This window comes from Schistocerca piceifrons, chromosome 4 (genome assembly GCF_021461385.2).
Source record: "Schistocerca piceifrons isolate TAMUIC-IGC-003096 chromosome 4, iqSchPice1.1, whole genome shotgun sequence".
NCBI classification, from domain to species: Eukaryota; Metazoa; Arthropoda; class Insecta; order Orthoptera; family Acrididae; genus Schistocerca; species Schistocerca piceifrons.
Genome location: NC_060141.1, coordinates 206,488,693 through 206,514,998, shown reverse-complemented (window position 1 = coordinate 206,514,998; position 26,306 = coordinate 206,488,693). Strand labels below are relative to the sequence as shown.

The following is a 26,306-nucleotide window of genomic DNA, read 5'->3' as shown; positions in this document are numbered from 1 at the left end:
TTTCAATTGCAAGAACGTGGATACTGAAATATGTGAGAGTTATTCCTCATCCTAAAAATAATTCAATTAAAACAGATATGAAATAGCACCACCATTATCCAGACGTCCTTGTCTGATGCTTAGGCATGTCTCTCATCAGTACAGCACAATTTCTAAATTCAAGGAAAAATTCATTCTCACCAGAAAATAGTTTCACACCTTCATTAGGCCATTTTCTTGAAATTGAATAAATTTGATGCAAAATTTGGTTGCATTGGCATATTCAATTAAGTTTTACTTTAAAATGTCCAGCACATTCTTCTTATTTCAATTATTTTGGGAAATTTCAAAAACTGAGTGCAAAAAGTAAGAAACTGACAATATTCGTTGTCCTCAGTATTAACAGAATTCCTCAATTCGTGTAAACCGAGGACTGTCCCCAGAAAATGAGGACGCCTGGTCACCTTACTTAAATGATTAAAATTATAATAGGAGGTCAGCATTGTTGTGCCGTTGGATGTTGGTGGTCGTGAAGGGGAGGGGGATTTCGTTGACGCCGATGATAGTAAAAAGGAGGGGGGCCTTATTTTTCAGTTCTCCCCTAGATAGGTTGCCATACCTAGATGGGACCTATTCGGGACACTCTTGAGATGGGGATGTAGAAATGAAGTAAAAAAAATTGTTTAATATAATTACTTTTTGTTTGGAACACAATTACATGGAACTTTTTGCGGAAGTAGTAGATGGTCCACCATATTTTTCGGAAGATTTCGTCTTTTTCAGCAGGTTTTTTTTCCCTTGTACGTATTAATAAAACTCCATGCAACGCAATCTGCGAGACGACCTTGTCAAAACAAACTGGTTGGCATCAATAAAAACAACTGAGGCTGCATTTATTTGTTGAGCTAACAGATGGCATTACTTCAGTATTTTAGCCAAGCTGGTAAAAGTATTTTGCAAAATCGGGACAAAATTGGGTCTTGTTGGGATGTCGGGACAAGAAGTCTATAACTGTGACGGCCCTAATATATCGGGACGGATGGTAAACCTACGCCTGGGGCGGCTAAACACTTAGCAACGGCCCTGAGGTTATCGATAGGTAACGATTACAACTTCGGGCCGCAAATTATTGTTACGTTGCACTTTAATACACTTGTACTGGTTTAAACCTCCGGTGCCGACTTGTTCAAGTGAGTTCAAATAAAATCCCCTGGTAGATGCCGGAACGGCGTTCCGGTCGAAATTAAGACCTGGTAATGAAGCATATAGAGTGACCTGCAGTTGGATACAGCGTTACGCAAAAAGCTAGAGCTAATAGCTTACCGCTGGAGGGGAAGGTGCGTGTGCCTGATACTGAGAGAGGGAGAGTGGTGGCGAGCGAGTTGAGGAGGGGAAGAAGGCGCGTCCATTATAAATACGATGTTAAGCCGCTCAGATTGTTTAGTCTGTCATCTTATGTAGGCAGCCAGCAGTGGAGACAAGAGGAGCAATTTGTGAACATCATGTCGAAAAAAGTAGACGTCAAGTACACGCAGGTTAGTGCTGGCTAAACAGTGTCAAGGTCATAGGCTGCCCGCAATAGCCCTTTCTTTTAAAGAAGAAAATACCATAAGAATGGGATGATGGGATGAGGAGTTCCGCCTTATGCAAGACACCTTTTTCCTTTTGTTTCACCCATACATGTTTCAGCACTTTTGTGCTATCATCAGTGGGTTCTATTTTTATTTTTAACTGTAAATTTGTTGTTAACATATTAACATTTTCGTCGTTTACAACATTATGTAAAAGTTGCATTTATAACTTAATTGGCGAAAAGTGACATACCTTACATTATATTATTGTCCTCTTGTTTTGGTAGCTGTTATGCTACACAATATACAACATGTCATCTGCAAACAGCAAAACGTAATTTATTTTCTATTTGTTATGTATTTACGAACTACGTAGGAACTGATAGATATCTGTACGGAATTGCATCAGTAATCTCTAATTGTGTATGCATGTACACTGAGGTGACAAAAGTCATCGGATACGTCCTAATACCGTGGCGGACCTCCGTTTGCCGGAGTAGTTTAGTAATTCGACGTGGTGTGGACTCAACAAGGCGTTGCAAGTCCCCTGCAGAAATATGGAGCCATGCTGCCTCTATAGCCGTCCATAAATGCGAAAGTATTGCCGGTCCAGGATTTTGTGCACGAACCGACCTCTCGATTACTTGCCATAAATATTCGATGGGGTTCACGTCGGGCGACCTGGATGGCAAAATCATTTGCTCGAATTGTCCAGAATGTTCTTCAGCCCAATCGCGGACAACTGTAGTCCGGTGACATAGCGCATTGTCATCAATAAAAATTCCATCGTTGTTTGGGCACATGAAGTCCATGAATTGCTGTAGATTCCAAGTAGCTGAACATAACTATTTCCAGTCAATGATCGGTTAAGTTGAACCAGAGAACCCAGTCCACACCTTGTAAACACAGCCCACACCATTATGGAGCCATCACCAGCTTGCACAGTGGCTCGTCGATAACTTTTGGTCCTATTGCTTCGTGAGGTCTGCGGCACATTCGAACCCTATCATCAGCTCTTACCGACTGAAATTGGGACTTATCTTACCAGGCCACAGTCTTCCAGTCGTCTAGGGTCCAGCTGAAATGCTTACGAGCCCAGGAGAGGCGCTAAACAGAATCAACAAAAATTCCTAGAAAAATCCCTGTACATATATTAAAATGTGAGTCCACGTAGGATGCATAACTAAATTTAAAATACGTTAAAATATGTTAAAATTGCGCATCCCTGATACATGGCATGCAACAAGATATTCTCTTCAGTCCTAGGCCGGCCAGAAAGTCTCTCGCAGTGGACGAGCTACATAAAACGACAAAGGTCGCCAATTAAATGAGCCGAAAGCACCGTTGAATCAAATACAAAGTATTAAGTTCCAACATCCCAAATCCTCATTACATAACTTACAACGGTCTTGACTTAAAGGCGTGCCGCACGTGGATGCGCATGAAGATAGATAGGCGATCTATCGAACACTGAAACGTCCAAAACTGGGAGTTATCTAAACTGTGCACCTGCAGGAATGTACGGAAACACAATTTAACCCCCATGAGTAAAATTTGCGACACTCCAGTGCTGCATGTACACCCATCAGCTTTTTTAATTGGGGCTCTTTGTCTTTTTCTCTCGGCACTATTTTAATATACACACATCAAAAAAAGTTTTGCATCACCGCGTTTCCCAGAACTCCTGAAGATAGATGTTGCCTGCGGATATTGTATCTCAGACACAGTCCCTTTGACTGTTCATATATGTCACTAAACCCGCCCAAAGATGTAAACAAAGATGCAAGAGCAGCGCCTATTAGTCGGAGGTGGTCCGACGGCCGATCAGTTCCAGTCATTCCACCAGGAAGGAGGTACAAGGCTCGTGTTGTCTGTAGTTCAACCATGTCTAGACAGTCAATACCGCGGTTCGATCGTGTCCGCATTGTTACATTGTGCCAGGAAGGGCTCTCAACAAGGGATGTATCCAGGCGTCTCGGAGTGAACCAAAGCAATGTTGTTCGGAAATGGAGGAGATACAGAGAGACAAGAACTGTCGATGACATGCCTCGCTCAGACCGCCCAAGGGCTACTACTGCAGTGGATGACCGCTACCTACGGATTATGGCTCGGAGGAACCCTTACAGCAACGCCACCATGTTAAATAATGCTTTTCGTGCAGCCACAGGACGTCGTTTTGCGACTCAAACTGTGCGCAATAGGCTGCCTGATGCGCGACTTCACTCCCAACGTCCATGGCGAGGTCCATCTTTGCAACCACGACACCATGCAGCGCGGTATAGATGGGCCCAACAACATGGCGACTGGACCGCTCAAGATTGGCATCACGTTCTGTTTACCGATGAGTGTTGCATATGCCTTCAACCGGACAATCGTCGGGGATGTCTTTGGAGGCAACCCGGTCAGGCTGAACGCCTTAGACACGCTGTACAGCGAGTGCAGCAAGATAGAGGTTCCCTGCTGTTTAGGCGTGGCATTATAGGAGGCCGACGCACGCCGCTGGCGGTCATGGAAGGCGCCGTAACGGCTGTACGATAAGTGACTGCCATCCTCCGACCCATAGTGCAACGATATCGGCAGCATATTGACGAGACATTTGTCTTCATGGACGACAATTCGCGCCTCCATCGTGTACATCTTGTGAATGACTTCCTTTAGGATAACGACATCTCTCGACTAGAGTGACCAGCATGTTCCGCAGACATGAACCCTATCGATCATGCCTAGGATAGATTGAAAAGGTTTATGGACGACGTGACCCACCAACCACTCTGAGGGATCTACGCTGAATCGCCGTTGAGGAGTGGAATGATCTGGACCAACAGCGCCTTGATGAACTTGTGGATAGTATGCCATGACGAATAGATGCATGCATCAATGCAAGAGGATGTGCTACTGGGTATTAGAGGCACCGGTGTGTACAGCTGTCAGGACCACCACCTCTGAAGGTATCGCTGTATCGTGGTACAACATGCAATGTGCGGTTTTCATGAGCATTAAAAAGGGCGGAAATGATGTTTATGTTGATCTCTATTCCAGTTTTCTGTACAGGTTCTGGAACTCTCGGAGCCGAGGTGATGCAAAACTTTTTTTGATGTGTGTATTTTAAACTCAGTTATGCATCCTACATGGACTCACATTTTAATTTACACACGTGGTTTTTTATAAGACTTTCTGTTTTCTTTTCTTGTGTTAACAACGTGGATAAATATTATTATTGATTTATAACTTAGCAGATACACCTGAAGATGGGACACAACTCCTGCTTTCCTTTTTAGAAATAAATAATTTTTACAACTGTAGCGCGTTGTGTCATTTATGACGAATACCAAGAGTTCTGGAAAGGCGTGTCTCTGAATTCCTCTGATGTCTGTTTTGTAGCTTCAAGAGAGTAGTAGGCCCTTTGGAAAGAGGCATTTCAAGAAGATATGGAAAAACAAAGGCTAGGGGGTAGAGAGAGTGCTGCTTGTGATGAAATTCACATCATCTGCAAAAATGTCGAGTGAAACTGAGACAGAGTAGTATACCACTACACATAGGGAAAGACAGATTTTGAACCATTCCAGTAGTCCAACTAATAAGTCATGGTGTATATTCCTGCAATTGGACGGATGAAGTAAACGTAACTACAACTTTTCACCAATCTGGATGTTTCCCATATTCATGCATCTTGAAGATGTTGCAATGTGTGGTAGGTGTGAAGTGTGATACTTGTCATGGCAGTTTTAGTCTGCCACATTTTTAATAGATAAGAAGTATTACTACTACCTAAATGACAATGCACTTTCATGTATTTCTGAGTTGTATATTATTCAGTTCAGACTATTCTAAGCACATGTAGAAAATATCAGTTCACCAGCAAAATGGATTTGGTATGTGCACTTGTTCGGTGGAAAACTGTTTTCTTGGATTTAGTTATAATATTTTTAGTAGAGTTATCAAACCTACACTGCTGAATATGCAAATAACAAAACACTAACATGCTTTTTACAATGCAAAAGTAAATATATAAACAACTTCACAAATTGTTATTACTTTTAATTTTATTACTTTGTGATTTTTTTCTATATTTTTATCTTAATGAAATGTAATACAGTTGGCATAATGATTTTGTTTCAGATTTTCATCAACAACGAATTTGTTGATTCAGTTTCTGGGAAGAAATTTCCTGTTTACAACCCTACAAATGGAGAAAAAATTGCTGATGTGTCAGAGGCTGACAAGGTAACAAATTCCAATTTTCTCATTTCTATGGAAATGTGTTTATTGTGAATGAAAACATGCACAAATACGGCAGTAATGTTGTATAATATTGTAGAATATTACAGCAGTAGTGTGTGTATTTTCATCACAAATCATTTGTATATTCATCACAAATATAACGCATAAAATATGCTACCAAGAACCAGCGGAACAGTCAATCAGTGAAATGTGTTTACTCAACTCACATATGCAATTTTCTTTGATTATTGATGAAACTGAATGTTACAGGCTGATGTAGACAAAGCAGTTGCTGCAGCTAAAGCAGCATTCAAGAGGGGCTCAGAATGGAGGACAATGGATGCCTCAAAGAGAGCAACACTGATGCACAAGGTAAATATTACAATTCAGAAATGCCGACTTTTTCTACCACTTGTCTCCAAATATTCGGGTTTGACTGTATAGCTGACTTCTGGAGAAATTAAGAAGCTATATTATACTGCATAGCCCATAACTACGTTAGACTGACTCACAAGACAATAAAAACAACTGTTCTATAAACAATACAGTTGAGTACATTTATTTCTGTCAGTTTTACCCTGATGTGTGATTATTGTATTGAAAAATAAAAGAAATCTAGCATGGGCACCCTTGCATCAACCAGATGCTGAATAAAAGACACTCATGGGACATTAGTGACATGAAGAATACTAGAAACATACTAGTATCTACTAGCATATGTGAGCATAATCAGTTATGAAGTGCAGGTATAGAAAAAATACGTACTATCTAATGTGAGTAGTAACATAAGCATCTAAAAACAGCGAAAGAGAAGCAGTGAATGGATGGAATAAAATAACACAAATTCTGATCCATCAATTTCTCCCCCTTCTTCTCCCCAGTGCAACACTCAGTTTATGTGATAGGGCAATTTCATTTTAGTTGGTTCCTCACTATAGAGCAAGATAATTTTGGTGACGTAATGACTAAGAGGTAGCCACTGTATTACTGATACTAATATTACTACTACTAATAACAACAGTTACAGGTATAGACAATGTCACATACAGTACACAGTACAATACAACTGATAACTCAAAACAGTTCACTAGTTGTTAATATAAGAATACTTATATATTACAATGGATAAATTCCTCCTCATAGTGGCAAGGGTGGGCAACTGATTAGTCATGCAGTCTTTGGTTGAATGGTCGTTCTTGATAAATTCTAGTCTTAATGACAAGTAACTTTTTGGTGATGTTTAAAGATGAACACTTTCATGTAACTTATTCACATACAACAAGCTTGAACAAGAAACAACTGGCTGACTTAGTAAAGAGTAAATCCTAAAAAATTACATGAAACACACACACACACACACACACACACACACACATATATATATATATATATATATATATATATATATATATATATATACCTTGCATTATGTATAACAACAAGATATAGAAAAATAATTGTATCTCAACACTTCTCCTTAGTTATTTTTCTTCTTAATCCTACAAACACTTCACAAGTCTGTGGTTTAGTCAATATTTCAGCAAGTTGACTTGAACATTCCGCATGTTTCAGTTCGATAGTCGTTTCCATTTGATAGTGGTTCGATAGTCGTTTCAAATCGATAGTGGTTCGATAGTCGTTTTAATTTGATAGTGGTTCCAATATGTTGTTAACTGAACTTTCGTGGGATTTCAGTATATTTCTTTCCCCTTGTTGTTTTTTCGTCATAGGTATTCTTCAACATATACAAGTATGTATGTCATCTTCATTCTCAACACACAGTTCTGTCTGTTGATTGAAACCTGAAATTCCAAGTTCTTGTCCAAGGCGTCTTACCCAACACATGCCATTGGCCGAAGGGACAACGTCTCGGTATTCCTCTTCAGCTGTTGAAGTTGCCACAAGACGTTCTTTCGATTGTATCAAACAATGGGTCCTCCTTGCATTATAAGAACTCCACTGGTGCCACATCTAATTGATATCTCATCTCCATAATCAGAATCAGCATAGACAGTGTTGAGCCTCTATCAAAGAATATACCACACTTCACAGTCTTTTTATGCATTGGTACAGCAAAATATGTTTCACGACTTGTCAGTGACTAACCATTGGTTTATTACTAAATCAGCTCGAGTAACGTTTATTACTAAATCAGCTTGAGTAATTAATGGCAAAACTAACGTCTCGACGAGATATTGTTGCAGAGTACAGTAGACTCCCTATAGTCTATCGATGGGGTTCAGTCCTTTCCAATGGTTCATCATTGACAACTTTTTCTTCACCTGCCAGCGTTCCAAGCTCCATGATATTGCTACTGGGTACAAATTATCGAAATTAAACTGTCTTAAGATTTTATTTGTATTCAAAAACCGATTAACAAAAATTTCATGTGAACTAATTTTAATTTCCATTCTGAGATATGACGTTTTATTTCGAAATACTGGGTGAAATGTTACTTGAAACTTCTGATTCAGCTCGTTCAGTTTAATTTCCTGTCCGGGTGCTACTGAACATGATCCTCTGACAAAAGTCCAGATTTATTGTTGTTTAATAGACTCCATCGATAACAGATAAAAATCTACTGTCTGCGAAGTTGAAGAATGAAACTGACTTCTCTGCCTGTACCGACAGTAATTTGCCGGTTGACGCTGTTTCGGATTATCTACTGATATGCAATTTGCGGTCCCTGCCCCCCTCCCACACATATTTTCGCAATCAAGCAAAAGTTAATGCAGGCCTTGGACAATAGGTAGTAATATTTAGTTAACGGTTATTGAAAGAAGATACCATGCAGCGACTTTCAATTAAAACGTACTCTCCTGTACGGCAATTACGTAATGTGTGTACGAATACAGGTTGTGACATAGGAACGAAATACGGAAGTTTCGACCTGGCCGTGAGTCGTGTGGGGATAGCCACAGCGATTAAGGGGACCCGGAACGTCCTATACCTCTAATGTTAAATGTAAGGAACATTTTCTTATGAACTATTAACACCAGAATGATGAAACTTTTACAGTATAATATTGCATATATTTAATACCATGTACCATATGGATTTTAATTTATTGGTGTTTTTTGGGAAGATATTAATTATTTTGTTACTGAAAATAATTGACACATTTTTTGGCATAGTATCTTTGAAATAAAATCTTTTATCAATTATGTATCACAAAAAGGCTATGAGACAAAGTGTATATTGGCACTGTTTACATTTCTTGAAAATTTTAAGCCTTTATCTCAAATAGTTTAGCAGAAAATGTTCCTTATATGGCAAAAAAGTGAATTTGTGGAAAACGAGTTTCAAAGTTTCACTAACATTTTTGTGGAGTCCAGTACCATAAGAGGGGTTTTCACTGTCACTGGACATCTCCCCATCTAGCCTTCTTTTCACACCTTCCATTCTTTGTCTGGTTTGCCTCTCACACCCCTTTTCTTTCCTTTCAGCATCCCGTTTCCTCTCATTGCCTATCGACATCATTGCACTCACCATGTACTTTCCGGGCATCATATCCAACTTCTGCAGCACATTGCACTCTATAATGTTGTACGTAGCAATGGCATCATATACTCCAAAAAGAAGAGTTTTGGGATTCTGGTCCAAATTACATTATTCACACTCTCATTTTGATTTTGTGTACGTCCATGGAGACATTTCTTCAAAAGTTCAGTTGCACAAAGATCTCTGAAAATTGGTTTTATAGCCTTCATGACAGTTTCTGGTAGACTGTGATGATGCTTGTATACACGTTCAGATCCCTGATAATTGTTGTACTTGCACCAGGAATTGGGTCCCTGTGGGCATAGTCCATGAGTGGTTCCTTCGCAGTCGATAAGGTGTGGTGGTAAAGTGCCATTACAGCCTTTTCCACTGTATCAACACTGTGAGTATTTTGTCTTATTGCCAGTCCATAGTCTCTCTGCAATCTGTTGATTACCTCGCCTGTCAATCTTTTAGCTCCACCCAAAGGTTTTCCATCACTGAGCACGTGGCCTTTCATTTTGGTCTTCAGTCGACGCAACTTTGTTCCCATACGTTTCTGAACGTGACCTATGCACTCCTGTTTAGAAATGGTAACATCATTTCCATAAGGTTTCAGCTCAGATACAGCAGCAAAAGACTCCGAATCACCATCACCCAGGAACTGTAGGTATCTGACCTTGTACTACGGAAGAGAGCGACTGAAAATGTCTTTCACACCGGAAACTTCCGTGGCCCCACTAGACCCACTATAATTCTTTCGACAGTTTTCTGCATGCTCATCCTTGACTCTTTTAGGACACCTACAGTGCTTGGATTTAATTACAACATCTATAACTTTTGTAGTATCAGCACTTGCCGTTATTACCCCATTATGTGAAGTGTGCCCGCTCTTCTGCCACGTACCATCTAGTGTGACAGTCAGGTCCAGAGGATTCTGAACATCTGGAATTTCTTCATTCACCGCCACAGCCTTCTCCACTGCTTCTTTCATGGATTCTTGGGCAATATCTTCAACACAGGATCCAACAACCGAGTTATATTTTGAGAATTTCGTTGGTGGTGGTGGTAGATTCATTATACCACAAAACATTTGAGCAGCAGGGTATCCCTTACCGATTGAACTTAGAGCATAAACACATCTAATATTCACACCATAGTACTTGCTTTTCTCACTATCAGTTTCACCTTGGCCTATTTCGAAATATTCTGAGTTCCAAAATGAAACACTGTAATGACAACTAGTACAATGGAGACAGGTTTCTGCTGCAAGTCCTATGTGTCGCTTGACATTTACTGACATACTCAATTTGCAACATTCCGTACACAGTACTGAACTCTCAATCACCTTTGAGAGCAATGAAATGTTAATTATTTCGTTGACATTATCCTCACTACACTTTTCCAATAAACTGCAGTATTTTTCAGTTGATCCATGCAACTTCTTGCTTGTGCTATAGACAGGAGTAGATTTCACTTCATGAATAACCTCACTATTTTCAGAATCATTTCCCAAGGTCGGAGAAATTATCACAGTTCCACTAGTGTACCTCGGAGGAGGCTTCTTCCTCTTGTAAACTCTGTTACTAAATCGAGGCATACTTGATGAGTTCCAGTTACGCAATAGAAATACAACACAAATCGTGCAATAACCACCAAATGCTCAATGTAAACAACAGTATCCAAAGACTACAATACGCAGACAAAACAATTACCTACGAAACCGTGTTGCCAACATAACATAAAATCTTTGGAAAGACCGGAAGTCTTGAAAAACGATGTTTTCAATGAACATTTATCCATGGAAATTTCAATGAACATGTATCCATGTCCTCTACAGCACATTATTGAAAATACTGTTTTCAATACTTGGAGTTGAGCGACAGGTAAGATTAATATGTCATTTTAAAGAGGAAGATCTGTAGTATTTTATTTCACAATAAACTGAAAACCCAAAATTTCATTTTTAGGTTCCGGGTTCCCTTAAAGCGACGGCTCGCATAAAACGGGAAATCCGAGTTCGCGTCTCGGTGCGGCATTCATTTTCACTGTCGTCATTCTCTTATACGGCTGTTCGTATTCACAACGGCGAACAAATTTCATGTATTTCATAATGGCTGTAGTAGACGCAGTGCCTGTTCCTTCGCACATGCATGCATGTCCCAAGGAACAGTGCATCGTCCTTCTCAACAACGCAAGCACTGCATTATCGTAGTTAAGTTTGGGCAGTATTTTTACGTATAATAACAAATAATAAATAGACCCATACTCAAGGATACGAGCTTAGGGGAGCAGATGCAGGAATCCTGCAGTGCCGCTAATGGCAAGATCCTAGTGGTGGGTGGTCTGCCGTTGCCTTCCTCCGACTTTTTATTAAGTGTTATGTGTGTAGCTGTGTCGTGTGGACTACTGTGATAATTTTTTTACAATGTAATGTTGAGTTTGTGTTGTTATAAATGAAAGGAATGGGGAGGGTGAAACTCGGTGCGGGTACATAGCCTAGTCCCCGCGAATAGCACCAAGGGGGCCGCAGAGCTTAATGTCCCCAGTCGACGAACGGATAGCCATCAGTTGCGTCGCATGCCCTCACTTCATGACACGCTGCTTAGGAGTTTGGAATTTAACCCAGGACATTGGTGCAAAGACTGGTGATCAGGAACTTTACACTACCATTTCTCCACCCGTTATCGACGAAACAGTCGCACTGAAAATTTCATCCACCAAGTCGAGCGCCACCACAGAAGCGTGCGTTAGTGACCTTGGCTATGGAGGCTGGTACTCTTACGTATATTGTTGTTGTTGTGGTCTTCAGTCCTGATACTGATTTGATGCAGCTCTCCATGCTACTCTATCCTGTGCAAGCTTCTTCACCTCCCAGTACCTACTGCAACCTACATCCTTCTGAATCTGCTTAGCGTATTCATTTCTTGGTGTCCCTCTACGATTTTTACCCTCCACGCTGCCCTCCAATACTAAATTCGTGTCCCCTTGATGCCTCAGAATATGCCCTACCAACCGATCCCTTCTTCTAGTCAAGTTGTGCCACAAACTCCTCCTCTCCCCAATTCTATTCAATACCTCCTTATTAGTTATGTGATCTACCCATCTAATCTTCAGCATTCTTCTGTAGCACCACATTTCGAAAGCTTCTATTCTCTTCTTGTCCAAACTATATATCGTCCATGTTTCACTTCCATAAATCGATACACTCCATACAAATACACTACTGGCCATTAAAATTGCTACACCACGAAGATGGCGTGCTACAGACACGAAATTTAACCGACTGGAAGAAGATGCTGTGATATGCAAATGATTAGCTTTACAGAGCATTCACACAAGGTTGGCGCCGGTGGCGACACCTACAACGTGCTGACATGAGGAAAGTTTCCAACCGATTTCTCATACACAAACAGCAGTTGACCGGCGTTGCCTGGTGAAACGTTGTTGTGATGCCTCGTGTAAGGAGGAGAAATCCGTACCATCACGTTTCCAACTTTGACGAAGGTCGGATTGCAGCCTATTGCGATTGCGGTTTGTCGCATCGCGACATTGCTACTCGCGTTGGTCGAGATCCTACGACTGTTAGCAGAATACGGAATCGGTGTGTTCAGGAGGGTAATACAGAGCGCCGTGCTGGATCCCAACGGCCTCGTAACACTAGCAGTCGAGGTGACAGGCATCTTATCCGCACGGCTGTAACGGATCGTACAGCCACGTCTCGATACCTGAGTCAACAGATGGGAACGTCTGCAAGACAACAACCATCTGCACGAACAGTTCGACTGCGTTTGCAGCAGCATGGACTATCAGCTCGGAGACCATGGCTGCGGTTACCCTTGACGCTGCGTCACAGACAGGAGGGCCTGCGATGGTGTACTCAACGACGAACCTGGCTGCACGAATGGCAAAACGTCATTTTTTCGGATGAATCCAGGTTCTGTTTACAGCATCATGATGGTCGCATCCGTGTTTGGCGACACCGTGGTGAATGCACATTGGAAGCGTGAATTCGTCATCGGCGGACTGGCATATCACCCGGCGTGATGGTATGGGGTGCCATTGGTTACACGTCTCGGCCACCTCTTGTTCGCATTGACGGCACTTTGAACAGTGGACGTTACATTTCAGATGTCGTACGACCCGTGGCTCTACCCTTCATTAGATCCCTGCAGAACCCTACACTTCAGCAGGATAATGTACGACCACATGTTGCAGGTCCTGTACGGACCTTTCTGGATAGAGAAAATGTTCGACTGCTGCCCTGGCCAGCACATTCTCCAGATCTCTCACCAATTGAAAGCGTCTGGTCAATGGTGGTCGAGCAACTGGCTCGTCACAATACGCCATTCACCACTCTTGATGAACTGTGGTATCGTGTTGAAGCTGCATGGGCAGCTGTACCTGTACGCGTCATCCAAGCTCTGTTTGACTCAATGCCCAGGCGTACAAAGGCCTTTATTACGGCCAGAGGTGGTTGTTCTCGGTACTGATTTCTGAGGATCTATGCACCCAAATTGCGTGAAAATGTAACCACATGTCAGTTCTAGTATAATATATTTGTCCAATGAATACCTGTTTATCATCTGCGCTTCTTCTTGGTGTAGCAATTTTAACGGCCAGTAGTGTACTTTCAGAAACGACTTCCTGACATTTAAATCTATACTCGATGTTAACAAATTTTTTTCTTGAGAAACATTTTCATTGCCATTGCCATTCTACGTTTTATATCCTCTCTACTTCGACCATCTTCAGTTATTTTGCTCCCCAAATAGCAAAGCTCCTTTACTACTCTAAGTGTCTCATTTCCTAATCTAATTCCCTCAGCATCACCCGACTTAATTCGACCACATTCCATTATCCTTGTTTTGCTTTTGTTGATGTTCATCTTATACCATCCTTTCAAGACACTGTCCATTCCGTTCAACTGCTCTTCCAAGTCCTTTGTTGTCTCTGACAGAATTACAATGTCATCGGCGAACCTCAAAGTTTTTATTTCTTCTCCGTGGATTTTAATACTTACTCCGAACTTTTCTTTTGTTTACTTTACTGCTTGCTCAATATACAGATTGAATAACATCGGGGAGAGGCTACAACCCTGTCTCACTCCCTTCCCAACCACTGCTTCCGTTTTATGTCCCTCGACATATATTGAGTCTATAATAATTCTTTTTCAATAGGAGGTAAGTAGGCATTTATACTGCTCATTACTCGAGGTGCATCAAGTCTGCTGTGCACGGGTACGCTCTACTTCGTCGGCTTACCGTTAGCTGATGGGCTGGATTCGGTTAAACCTGGCTTTGCTATTTTCAGAAGATTCTACCTCTCACAAGGGCTTTAGGACATAAGAATGAAAATAATAGTCACGAGAAGTCATACCAGAAAACAACAAAGGGGAAGTTCTAGTAGCAGGAAGGGAAGTACTATAGTCTGTTTAAAATTACTTGACAGGTGACGTCTGTCACTTGCCGTTACAATGTTGTCCCATCGGCTGCCGGCTCCCGCTTGGTTATAGGCGACACACGCAGGCTGTTAATGTGTAACGCAGAGTAATGTCGGAAGTGGCCGCTACGACGTATGTCGGAAATGCGAGATGCTCTGTTGGCAGCTGATTTTAAATGATCGACGACCGAACTGCGGCAGACGACGCGTTTTGTAACCCTGAATGTAAAATAATGTCCTAAGCTAACAACAGCCTCAATATATTATGCTATGTATCCGGGAATACGGCGATCAAGAATCCGCGGCAGGACTGAAAACAATGTCACTTCGTTCACGACGATTAAAGCTAACCTCTGCGAGCAAACTCAAAACAGAAAAAATTTCGCGCTTCAGCGCTAAAAGTAAACTGTAGTTTCTCGCTCATTGCTTACCTCTAATTATTACTACACTAGCTACACGAGCTGCCGCTTTACCAACAGCTGAGCAGTGCTCGTAGGCATTTCGTTGTAGATTACAGGCGACACAGGCAGATTGCACAAGAAAAAAGAGTGATAGGAAGAAAAATAAGAGTAAATAAAAAAGTCACTACGATGACGAAAATGAAGTGGCAAAGAAAGGAAAATAAAAAATTGCATTTAAATGAATTAACGGAATAAAAATGATAATCAAAGTCTTTTGGTAATATTTAGAAAGAAAAAAAATTACTGCCTTTAACAAAATTCGAACCGACCACCTTCAACACTGCAGGCTGCTACACTACCCATTGCACTCTGCACAGTGAAGTGAGACCTTACATGTCTGACTGTAAGTCGCCTAGCCTCAGCGATAAACTGCAACCTTCAGAAATTCGGCTTCTCGCAGTTTCCTGCGAAGCTTATCTAATGTAAGCCGATGTTGGTAATAATGCTAATAGTGTAAGTGACGCTGAAGCGCTTATTGTGTGGAACTATCGACTAGTGTTTAGTTAGTTCTGCGTATGAAAAGTGTGTATTTAATTCGCATCGTTGTGTGTATGTGTGTGTGTGTGTGTGTGTGTGTGTGTGTGTGTGTGTGTGTGTTTGTCATTTGATACGAAATAAAAGTGCCAGACCCGTAATTCGGGATCCAAATACGTCAAGAAAGAATGCTGGACAAGGAATTCGAAGTGAACTGACAAACTGTTGTCGCTGTTTGGCAACGGCGAACGGTTCAGACGTGTCGTTGAGAGTTCTGGGTGGAGGTAATTAGCTCCAACGCGTGAAGTGTCAACTATCAAGCAATTTTAATCAGACTGTAGCAGCAGAAGATGAAATCGAGCCAATGGGAGTGCTTATACTGGGACGGAAGCCAGCCAATCTGTAACCACACCACTTTGTGGCTGAAACACAGCCGTGACTTACTCGTATATCTAATAGTAATACCATGGAGCTTGGAACGGTGACGGATGAAGAAACGGACCGTTAGAAAGGACTGAACCCTATCGAAATGTTCTCCAAACTAGAGATTTGGAGAGTCTCATAAGAAACCCTTGTGGAGTCTAGAGCACAGATAGATATCCTGCGGGGTACGGGAATTTTTTTTTTTGGTGCCTCTGATTTTCGAGGGCGAGTAATTACGTATTAACTTAGGCATGGCATTATCTTTCGGTGGCAGTCCTGTGTTAGACGGCTCAGGTAAAGTTAGTTGCAGAAGGCTTTTGACAGAAAGTGGACTTTCCTCTAGCTAGGACTAAAATCACTGGCATAGTAGTTGTGACGGAATATTTTGTCCACTTATTTAAAGCGAATCTTTAAGTATTTCTAGAACCGTCGATAAAATGTACTTAAGATTTCCTTTACTGATCCTGATATAGTTAAGATTACTTTGCATAATGAAACAGATTGCGTCCCACGTCAGCTGGAGAACAGGGACGAAGACATCGGACGTTCTGACGGATGTCGCAAAGGCATGAAAAGGAACGTCACAACTTCATTGCGTTTCGCATTCATGTGCCCTATGACGTCCTAGGTATCATTTCAAACAAAGAACAATGAAATCAAATACAGTTGTGTTGTACTATTGTTTTATAAGACCTAATGGTGTTTCATTCTTTGTAACATCCTTCTGCTTTACAGAAACAATCTATTAGCCGCCCCCCCCCCCCCCCCCCCCATTCCGCACACGCTAGCGACATTTCCTGCAATCGGTCGCTTTCCTTGACCCTATCACACACGAGCGATCTAGTAAGTAATTTCAATTATTATTCCGAACGTCACTGTGTCGTAAGTACTGCCTTGGAAAGTGAACTGCTGTGTTCAGGGATGGCGCAGGTCTCCGTAAGTTGACTTAATAATTGCAAAAAATAATAATAAATGGAATGAATATTATTAAAGTTATTTACTTCTACGAGGAACTGTAGGCTATATTGCAGAATACATTACATCTTCGTTTCACACCATGTGTGTTGTGTACATCTTTCCAATCTGCATTTCTCAGATATACTTTAAAGTCTGAAAGCTTCCTACTCCCTTTTGAATCAAACGGAGTTCAGGACTGATATGACCTCAGTGAAAACGCCCTGAAAATATTTCCCTTTTTACGATAAATTTTGATACATGAGTGAATATTACATGATCTGACTTCGATTTCATTGATATATTCAGAAGTAGGAAGTCTTTTCACAGAGCAACTAAAAATATGAGGCAAGCTTGAACATAAATTTAACTAGATGCAACTTAAGAATCACATCTTTTTATTTCAGGGCAAATCTGTAACTGTATTTGTGGTCTCCCTTATAGAAAAGAACGTGTGATACGAGGATATAACCTCACTTTGTTAGCCCTAGAATCACGGGTGACTGGCGGGGGAGGGGGGAGGACAGTGGGGGCAACTGCCCATAATGAGAATTCATTTTGTTTACCAGTTGGAAAAGGATCTGTAATTTCAGGTCCCAGATTTTTGTGAACTAAAACACCTAGACAGCCATCACTAAAATAACCTGAAAATAACGATAAAATGACGAAAAAATGATAAAAGCATACGCAAAGTGAGCTATAAAATGAACTAGAGCAATGAAAAACTTTATAGGAGGTTAATACTGATATTACAGAAAGGAAAATTATTTTAAAGATTAATTTGAAGACTTACGAAACATCTTACAGCTATTGCAGTACGATAGTGGCTACGCAGAAGTTCTCGAAAGTGAGAGAACTTCCGTTGATGGGTAACACTTTATTGCAGTTAGAAAATCTTTCAGTGTTTGCTGAAAAAACTGGAGCGTGTGCTTTGATAATTTCGATTAGTTTCAAATACTGTTGTTAAATTGAACAATTTTGAGCTGCGAGTTCTATTTGTCGAGATGCTCCTTTGTTACTCTCCTGCCTCCAAACACTTGTTGTTGCGAGCGAACCAAGTAGCTAGAGATGCTGTTCCAAATCTTGCTCCAACTTCTCAAACAGTAAACACTAAACTCTCCTGCTGTCTTTGGCGCTAGACCCCACACCGGCGACAAATTTATATCTAATTCAGTTTTTAATCATGGCTTCTAATTTTTAGATAAATGCTCACATAAGACAAAATTGACCCTTTCGAATCTTGAAATAGATACCAAAAATTAAACTGAGACGAATATGAAAAACGTAATCACAAACCTCAAGAACTAAGAGAAAATTTCCGTCATAGATGTATCTTGGATTGCAATTTGTCTGAAAAAACAAATTTTTAAAAGTCAGCACAAACGTGCCAGCACTGATATCTCAATAAGAACGACGTTTGGACTTGTATACCACCTGCCATTATCAGGGCATAACAATTGACTGATGAAGAAAGCAGAAGGAAAATGCAGCATGGATACAAAGTTCAGCCTCAGTACAAGCATTAATTTTTATCGCTTTTGCGTTGCTCTAAATCGTTTGGCAATAATGAGGAACAGATATCTACAAACAGAAAGAAATGTTATGAACATGTATTTCGCAGCTTATTTAACCCTGCAGTAGGTGTGTGCTATATCGTTTCGGGGTTAGGTGCGTGGGGGACTCCTGTCCCCCATATGTGTTTCTTAATTACTCTTTGAAATTATTATCAAATGTTCTTTAGTTGCTTTTTCTATGTTTGTATATGTTTAGGGATGGAAGTAAAATACAAATTTCCAAACAAAGATTTCAATAATTTATTTCAGAGACAGTTAACAAATGGCTCTGAGCACTATGCGACTTAACTTCTGAGGTCATCAGTCGCCTAGAACATAGAACCAATTAAACCTAACTAACCTAAGGACATCACATACATCCATGCCCGAGGCAGGATTCGAACCTGCGACCGTAGCGGTCGCTCGGTTCCAGACTGTAGCGCCTAGAACCGCACGGCCAGACAGTTAACACATACGGTATGCAAATGAGGCAAACACATCCCCCTTTTACATTTATGACACCATTTTCTAGTTGACTTGTCTTCCTGCCTTCCACGCTAGTAGAAACGTGCTTTGGAACCTTCTAAGCGATTATCTTGTGGCGTAACTGTTGAATTTATGGCCGGCAGAACACGTGCACGCCGCCGTAATTCAATGGGAATTTGAGGGACAGCAGATCTGTACTGAATTTGAAGTTTCATCATTTCCTAGGCGAACCTCTGCAGAAACTCCGTTCTTTTCAATGATTTAGGTGTTGTAGAATTTGCTCGGTACATGCACAGTGCGTTCATGGCAGAAACATTAAGTAAATTATAGAAAATAACCATAGGCCACCTATGAGTGTTTCGCGACAGATCATTTTTTTTAATTAGCTGATCAAGTAAATCAACTCCAATCTCTGTCATATTGTGACAATTTCTGGTTTCAGTGAATGTCTTGTATCTTTATCAATGGTATCATCATGATGTAATGTAGATACCGAGAGAACAGCTTGATTAACTTTAGGTCAGTGTGAAACTAGCGTACAATTCTCTTGGAAGCCAAACAAAGAAGAATATTGAGGTCTTTGCTTATGAGGTAAAAACTCTTTGGGGATTTCATTCTTGTTTTCCCGGAGCGTTAAAACGTATGTCAGTCTCTTGTCTTCTAGTTGCTTCTTAGCCAGTGCTATACTACTGAACCAGTTGTTACACGTAATGTTACGGTGAGTCCCGCTGACAGGTTCCACTAATCTCATTACTACATCTGTAGGAGAATTACTGTGCGTGAAAGGACCCTCTGGCTGAGTGACAGCATAAGTTTCTAAGTTCAAGGTATAGCACTTTTAGCATCTACCAAAGCAAATATCTTAATGCCGTATTTGGCGGGATTTTTGGAAGATACTGTCTGAATCGGCATTGTCCTCGAAAAGAAAGTAACTGCTCGTCGACAGTGAAATACACACTTGGAACAAAGTTTTTGAAAAATTATGAACAACAGTCTCAAAAATGTCTCTAATTGGGGCTAATTTATCAATTTCTTTTCGAAGGCTACTGTCCCTTACGTCATCAGAACGTAAACATCCCAGAAGAAATTTAAATCTTTTATCACTCATAGTTACGCAAGATAATAGGAAATACTAGACTCGCTGTTCTTACTATCGTATTCATCTGCAGATTGTTCAGTTTCAGTGTCATGATCGCTTTCCATTAGCTGATCATCGTCATTTGAATCAGATTCTTCAGAATCAAATACGTCATTTTCATCATTCACTGCATCTTCGTTGAACCACTTCATCCACACTTCAGGGTCGGAAGACACATCCACCCTGCTTTTTTTCGGAACTGACATCACTAAAATAAAAACATGTTCCTGAGTCTCAGATTATGTAAATTATAGTACATGTTGAAGACTGCATGAGGAATCATTTTAGTTAACATAGTTATTTTATTCAGATTAATAAAAATTTTGAATATTGTACTTATAACGAATCAAGTACGAAAAATGTTAAAAAAAGAAAACGCCTACCTTAAAAAACTGTTATGCACATAGGCGCGTGGTGGACAGTTGTACCCCAACTCACTTCAACGTCCTGCTGCTCTCTGTTTAGCTGCCCAACTGACGTTAGCTGCAAACGGATCTTCAACAATGCACACATTTGAAAGGTACTGAGCGTGGGAATGCCGCAAATTTTGTACACAGTGGAAATAATCACAATGTAAAATCGCTGAATGACAGCTGTACCCACTGCGCCCACTCCAGGGTTAAATACGCTGAAGTCAGTGCTTCCCAGCGCACTAATGGTCAGATTTTACGCTGCTTCCGCACAGAATAAGTACGTGCGTTTTTCTTTCTTGCTAGTATTTAAGAAATGAATTGTCGAGCCATAAATATACTTGGGCTTGAAAGGCAAACATGAAAAAAATGAAGCAAAATCTTAAAAATTATGTCGTCCTTGAAAAATTAAATACCGTGCACTACATGTATGACCGATAAAACGCAAAATAAAATTCCAATTTCTATACCCAGAATGTTCTGGATCTTGGTAATTGTGAACAAGGTGTCACTCATAAGAACAGAAAGAGTACACGTGAATAAACTCTGGGTGTTACTGATAATCTATAACAAAATGAAACGAAGCTGCCGATTGACTGGCAATGAGTGATGAAGCTACTACGTTTGTGGTCCCATTAAGATTGATATCCATAGCGAGACCTCTGTCTCGGAAATGCAGCCTTCCTAGGGAAACCTCTAATGGCTACGGGTGTAATAAAACAGTTGCGCAACAAAACACACTAGACACAAACTCACTCTTTCAAAATTCAAATAAGGATTAACAATTGTCAGTCTCTAATACAAAGTTGCACGTTGTGCTATATTTCTTTACATTTAGACTGACGGGGTGTTCATTTTTACTGTGTCGCTGCTGATTGGTGCTAGTCGTTACAAGTAGAAAGTCATCGTCACTGACACCACTGACAACCTATGTGGTCTAACAGCGAGTAGCGCTCAGTGAATCGCTGAGATACGACAGCATTCATTTAACTGATTTCATAATCACTACCGTAAATAAACGCCATATTTGAGCATGAACTTCTCTATAATGTGCTCTAACGAAAAAAAAAAAAAGAAGGAAGATTAGGGTTTAACGTCCCGTCGACAACGCGGACATTACAGACGGAGCACAAGATCAGATTGTTTCATGGATGCGGAACAAAATCTGCGGAGCCCTTGCCAAGGACCATTGTGGCATTTTCCTGGATCGTTGGAGAGAAATCACGGTAAACCTAGATCTGGATGGCCGGAAAGGGGATTTGAACCGTCGTCCTCCCGAATACGATCCCAGTGTGCTACCTCTGCGCCACCTCGGTCGGGTTGCGAAATCCATTTGATTGATACGGAGTGGAAGTATTGTCGGCAGTGAATGAAGTTACCCCTCAATTTTTCCATAATCAACAATGAGCTGTAAGCGAGCAATGACGCATTATAAGGTGTACAAACACAGTGGATGGAGCGAAAAACGTTCGATATTCGTCAACTACCTCATAAACGAATGAAAACCGAAAATGAAGGTGAGATAATCGACAAATATACTACCTGCGATAAAACATAACAGGAAAGTGAATCACTTTTAGATGTCTCCATTAAATATCTCAGCAAATGTACAGGTGGAGGAAATAGAACTAGCGTGTACCTCTGCTGGCTTCAACTGGTTTGACGAAAGGGACAGTAGTTTCCTGACTTGTATTCCAAAGTTAGAAAAAAGGAGAGTGACTATTAACTAAAGCATAAGTTTTTACTGTCTCCGTGGCAACCGTACAAAAATCATAATTCCAAGAATGACGAAAGTAGCATTTAGAGAACATTTCTATTAGACTGGCTGTCATGATATCCAAGTGTGGTTTATTTAAAAACAGTTAAAAGTGTTCTTTGTAAGTTATTATGCACATTCATAAGCCGTCCATGTTTCACGAATCTGCAAAAATGCATATGAATTCCGAATGGCATAAAGATGTGGTTGAAGAGTCAAGTGATTCAGTTAATGTTACGACAAACAAAACTAAGAGTGTGTAAGAATTTGTCAATGACAGTCTTGCGAAATCAGTACAAACTAATTGCGCTAAGTTGAAATCAGTTATTTCTTGCGTAAAGTTTTGTGCGTCAAGTGACTTCTCTTTAAGATGAAAAAGAAATTCAGATTGTGTTTTCGATGATTTATTGCTTTACGATGCAGTCAGGTAATGAAATATTGAGGAAACATTTTGAAAGTGCCCCTAAAAGTGCCGCCTATATTTCTCATAGACCCCAAAATAATTTACTTGAAGGATGCCCCGAAGTACTGAACCTCTCACTTAGAAAGTGGCCCTTGTTCCTCCACTCCGTCTAATTTTTACGTTACTGCCCAATTAACAAGTGCCCTTGCCTTTCCTCGAACCTCAGAACTGTTGTTGTTGTTGTTGTTGTGGTCTTCAGTCCTGAGACTGGTTTGATGCAGCTCTCCATGCTACTCTATCCTGTGCAAGCTTCTTCATCTCCCAGTACCTATTGCAACCTACATCCTTCTGAATCTGCTTAGTGTATTCAGCTCTTGGTCTCCCCCTACGATTTTTACCCTCGACACTGCCCTCCAATACTAAATTGGTGATCCCTTGATGCCTCAGAACATGTCCTACCAACCGATCCCTTCTTCTAGTCAAGTTGTGCCACAAACTCCTCTTCTCCCCAATTCTATTCAACACCTCCTGACTAGTTATGTGATCTACCCATCTAATCTTCAGCATTCTTCTGCAGCACCACATTTCGAAAGCTTCTATTCTCTTCTTGTCCAAACTATTTACCGTCCATGTTTCACTTCCATACATGGCTACACTCCATACAAATACTTTCAGAAATGACTTCCTGACACTTAAATCTATACTCGAAGTTAACAAATTTCTCTTCTTCAGAAACGCTTTCCTTGCCATTGCCAGTCTACATTTTATATCCTCTCTACTTCGACCATCATCAGTTATTTTGCTCCCCAAATAGCAAAACTCCTTTACTATTTTAAGTGTCTCATTTCCTAATCTAATACCCTCAACATCACCCGACTTAATTCGACTACATTCCATTATCCTCGTTTTGCTTTTGTTGATATTCATCTTATATCCTCCCTTCAAGACACTGTCCATTCCGTTCAACTGCTCTTCCAAGTCCTTTGCTGTCTCTGACAGAATTACAATGTCATCGGCGAACCTCAAAGTTTTTATTTCTTCTCCATGGATTTTAATACCTACTCCGAATTTTTCTTTTGTTTCCTTTCCTGCTTGCTCAATATACAGATTGAATAACACCGGGGAGAGACTACAACCCTGTCTCACTCCCTTCCCAACCACTGCTTCCCTTTCATGTCCCTCGACTCTTATAACTGCCATCTGGTTTCTGTACAAATTGTAAATAGCCTTTCGCTCCCTGTATTTTACCCCTGCCACCTTTAGAATTTGAAAGAGAGTATTCCAATCAACATTGTCAAAAGCTTTCTCTAAGTCTACAAATGCTAGAAACGTAGGTTTGCCTTTGCTTAATCTTTCTTCTAAGATAAGTCGTAAGGTCAGTATTGCCTCACGTGTTCCAGTATTTCTACGGAATCCAAACTGACTCATGTCAACAAATCCTGAGTCACGTTGCCCTAAAATCGGTGGTTAAATTCCAGTGCGGTCCCATCTCTTCGTATGTTTGTGCTCCCACGGAACTCCGAAGATCTTGTCTGTAAACCAGACCTCCGGGACACGGTTATTGTGTGGCCAGTGTACGGCTTCTGGCCAGCACACTCACCGTATGCAATTTGGAATAACATGAACGCGACTTCAGAAATGCTGAGGCAACCTGCAGTTCCTGCCGTTTCTTTCACGCTACACAAGTTATCCACACGGATCCGTAACGTTCGATAGACGCCTGTCCCTATTCTGCAAAAAAGACGTCTTGCCCCCAGATCCAGGCACCCGGCTCACAGAAGCGGCCTGAGCAGTCAGGGAGAGCGGACTACCGGGGCTGAGCGCCCAGCCTGCAAGCTTGTGGTTCAACTCTCTCAAGTCCAGGTAAGGCGTAACAGTACCCCCGGAAATCTTTGCCCCTCTGGTTATCAGTAAATGTTTCACTGACATACATACATACATTAATCCTTGTTCCATAGTTCACGAATACGACATTTCGTAATGATGCGGAACGTGTGATTTTAACATGAGTTTTCTTTACACAAAATAATTAATTTTTTTATAGTTACTACTTCATATCTAAGAATTCATCTATGAGTAGAAGGAGTTTTCATTCAGAAATTCTTTTAATTTACTTTTAAATGTTGGTTTTCTATCTGTCAGACTTTTAATACTATTTGGCAAATGACAAAAAAATTTTGTGGCAGCATAATTCACCCCTTTCTGTGCCAAAGTGAGATTTAATCCAGAATAGTGGAAATCATCCTTTCTTCTAGTGTCGTAGCTATGCACTTCGCTGTTATTTTTGAATTGGGACGGGCTATTACTGACAAATTTCATAAGTGAATATATGTATTGGGAAGGTACTGTGAATATACCGAGTTCCTTAAATAAATGTCTGCAAGGTGATCTTGGGTGGACTCCAGCTATTATTCTGATTACACACCTTTGTGCAATGAATACTTTCTCTCTTATTGACGAATTGCCCCAAAATATGATGCCAAATGAAAGCAGCCAAAGAAAATAGGCATAGTAGGCTAATTTACTGATATGTTTATCACCAAAATTTGCAATAACCCTAATAGCATAAGTAGCTGAACCTAATCGCTTCAGCAGATCATCGATGTGTTTCTTCCAATTCAATTTCTCATCAATGGACACACACAGAAATTTCGAGTATTCTACCTTAGCAACAGACTTCCGTTCATAGTATATATTTATCAATGATGTTATGCCATTTACTGTGCAGAATTGTATAAACTGTGTTTCCTCAAAATTTAGTGAGAGTCCATCAAAATTTAGTGAGAGTCCGAAACTGCATATATACTAATCTCACGCCACGTGCATACCTAATGTACAAATTAACAAAAATTATTTAATTAGAGGGATGTTATGACCTCTTAAACCATAATCAGTGTCCCATTTGCATAGGAAAGCTAATCATTACTAAAGAAAGAAAAAAACTTTGCCGATCCCTTGTTTGAAAAATTATTAAATGCAATTAAAACTGAACGTCGGACTGGATACAGCCTGACTCATTTCATAACAAACAGAAGCAATTATTGCTGCTTTAAGTAATATTCGTGATTTTAAATGTGAGGAACTTTGGCTTAGGAGGGAGCAAACTGTTGTTGATCTTGATCTTGACGAACCCAACCTTCCACTTCGACACACAGCACAAAAAGTTTCGATCTAGGTCAAGAATAGGGTACATCAAATTCTAAGAACTTCAAGAACTTTTCAGAAAATCATATTCCGACTTTTTCAACCAGTTGATTGCGTCACTCAAGAGTAGATTCGACACTGATTCTGGAAAATCTTCTAAATTACTGGAAAAATTTACTCTTGGACATCTTTCAAGCGTCTATAAAATTGTAAACTTTTACAAAAATTATGTTGATGGAGAGAGATTGATAAGCAGTAGAGACATGTTTTCTTGTAACTTCTGAAAAGACGAAATGAAAAGGAAAAGAAATTGAGGAAAGTTACGGAGTTATTAACAAATATAAATGCACAAGAAGATTAAATCCAGAGTTTGTGCACTTTGTTCGCTTGCTTATCACAATTTCTGGACCA

General features: G+C 40.5%; 1 protein-coding gene across 1 annotated transcript in view; it reads left to right on the top strand.

Moving 5' to 3' along the window:
* Positions 1-1,408: 1,408 nt before the first annotated feature.
* Positions 1,409-26,306, top strand: part of LOC124795140 (aldehyde dehydrogenase 1A1-like) — a 99,749-nt gene continuing 74,851 nt past the window's right edge. The window contains exons 1-3 of the mRNA XM_047259018.1: positions 1,409-1,514; positions 5,670-5,774; positions 6,042-6,143. Of these exons, the coding sequence (XP_047114974.1) occupies positions 1,482-1,514; positions 5,670-5,774; positions 6,042-6,143 (240 nt within the window). The 5' untranslated portion in view covers positions 1,409-1,481. The remainder of the gene's footprint in view (positions 1,515-5,669; positions 5,775-6,041; positions 6,144-26,306) is intronic.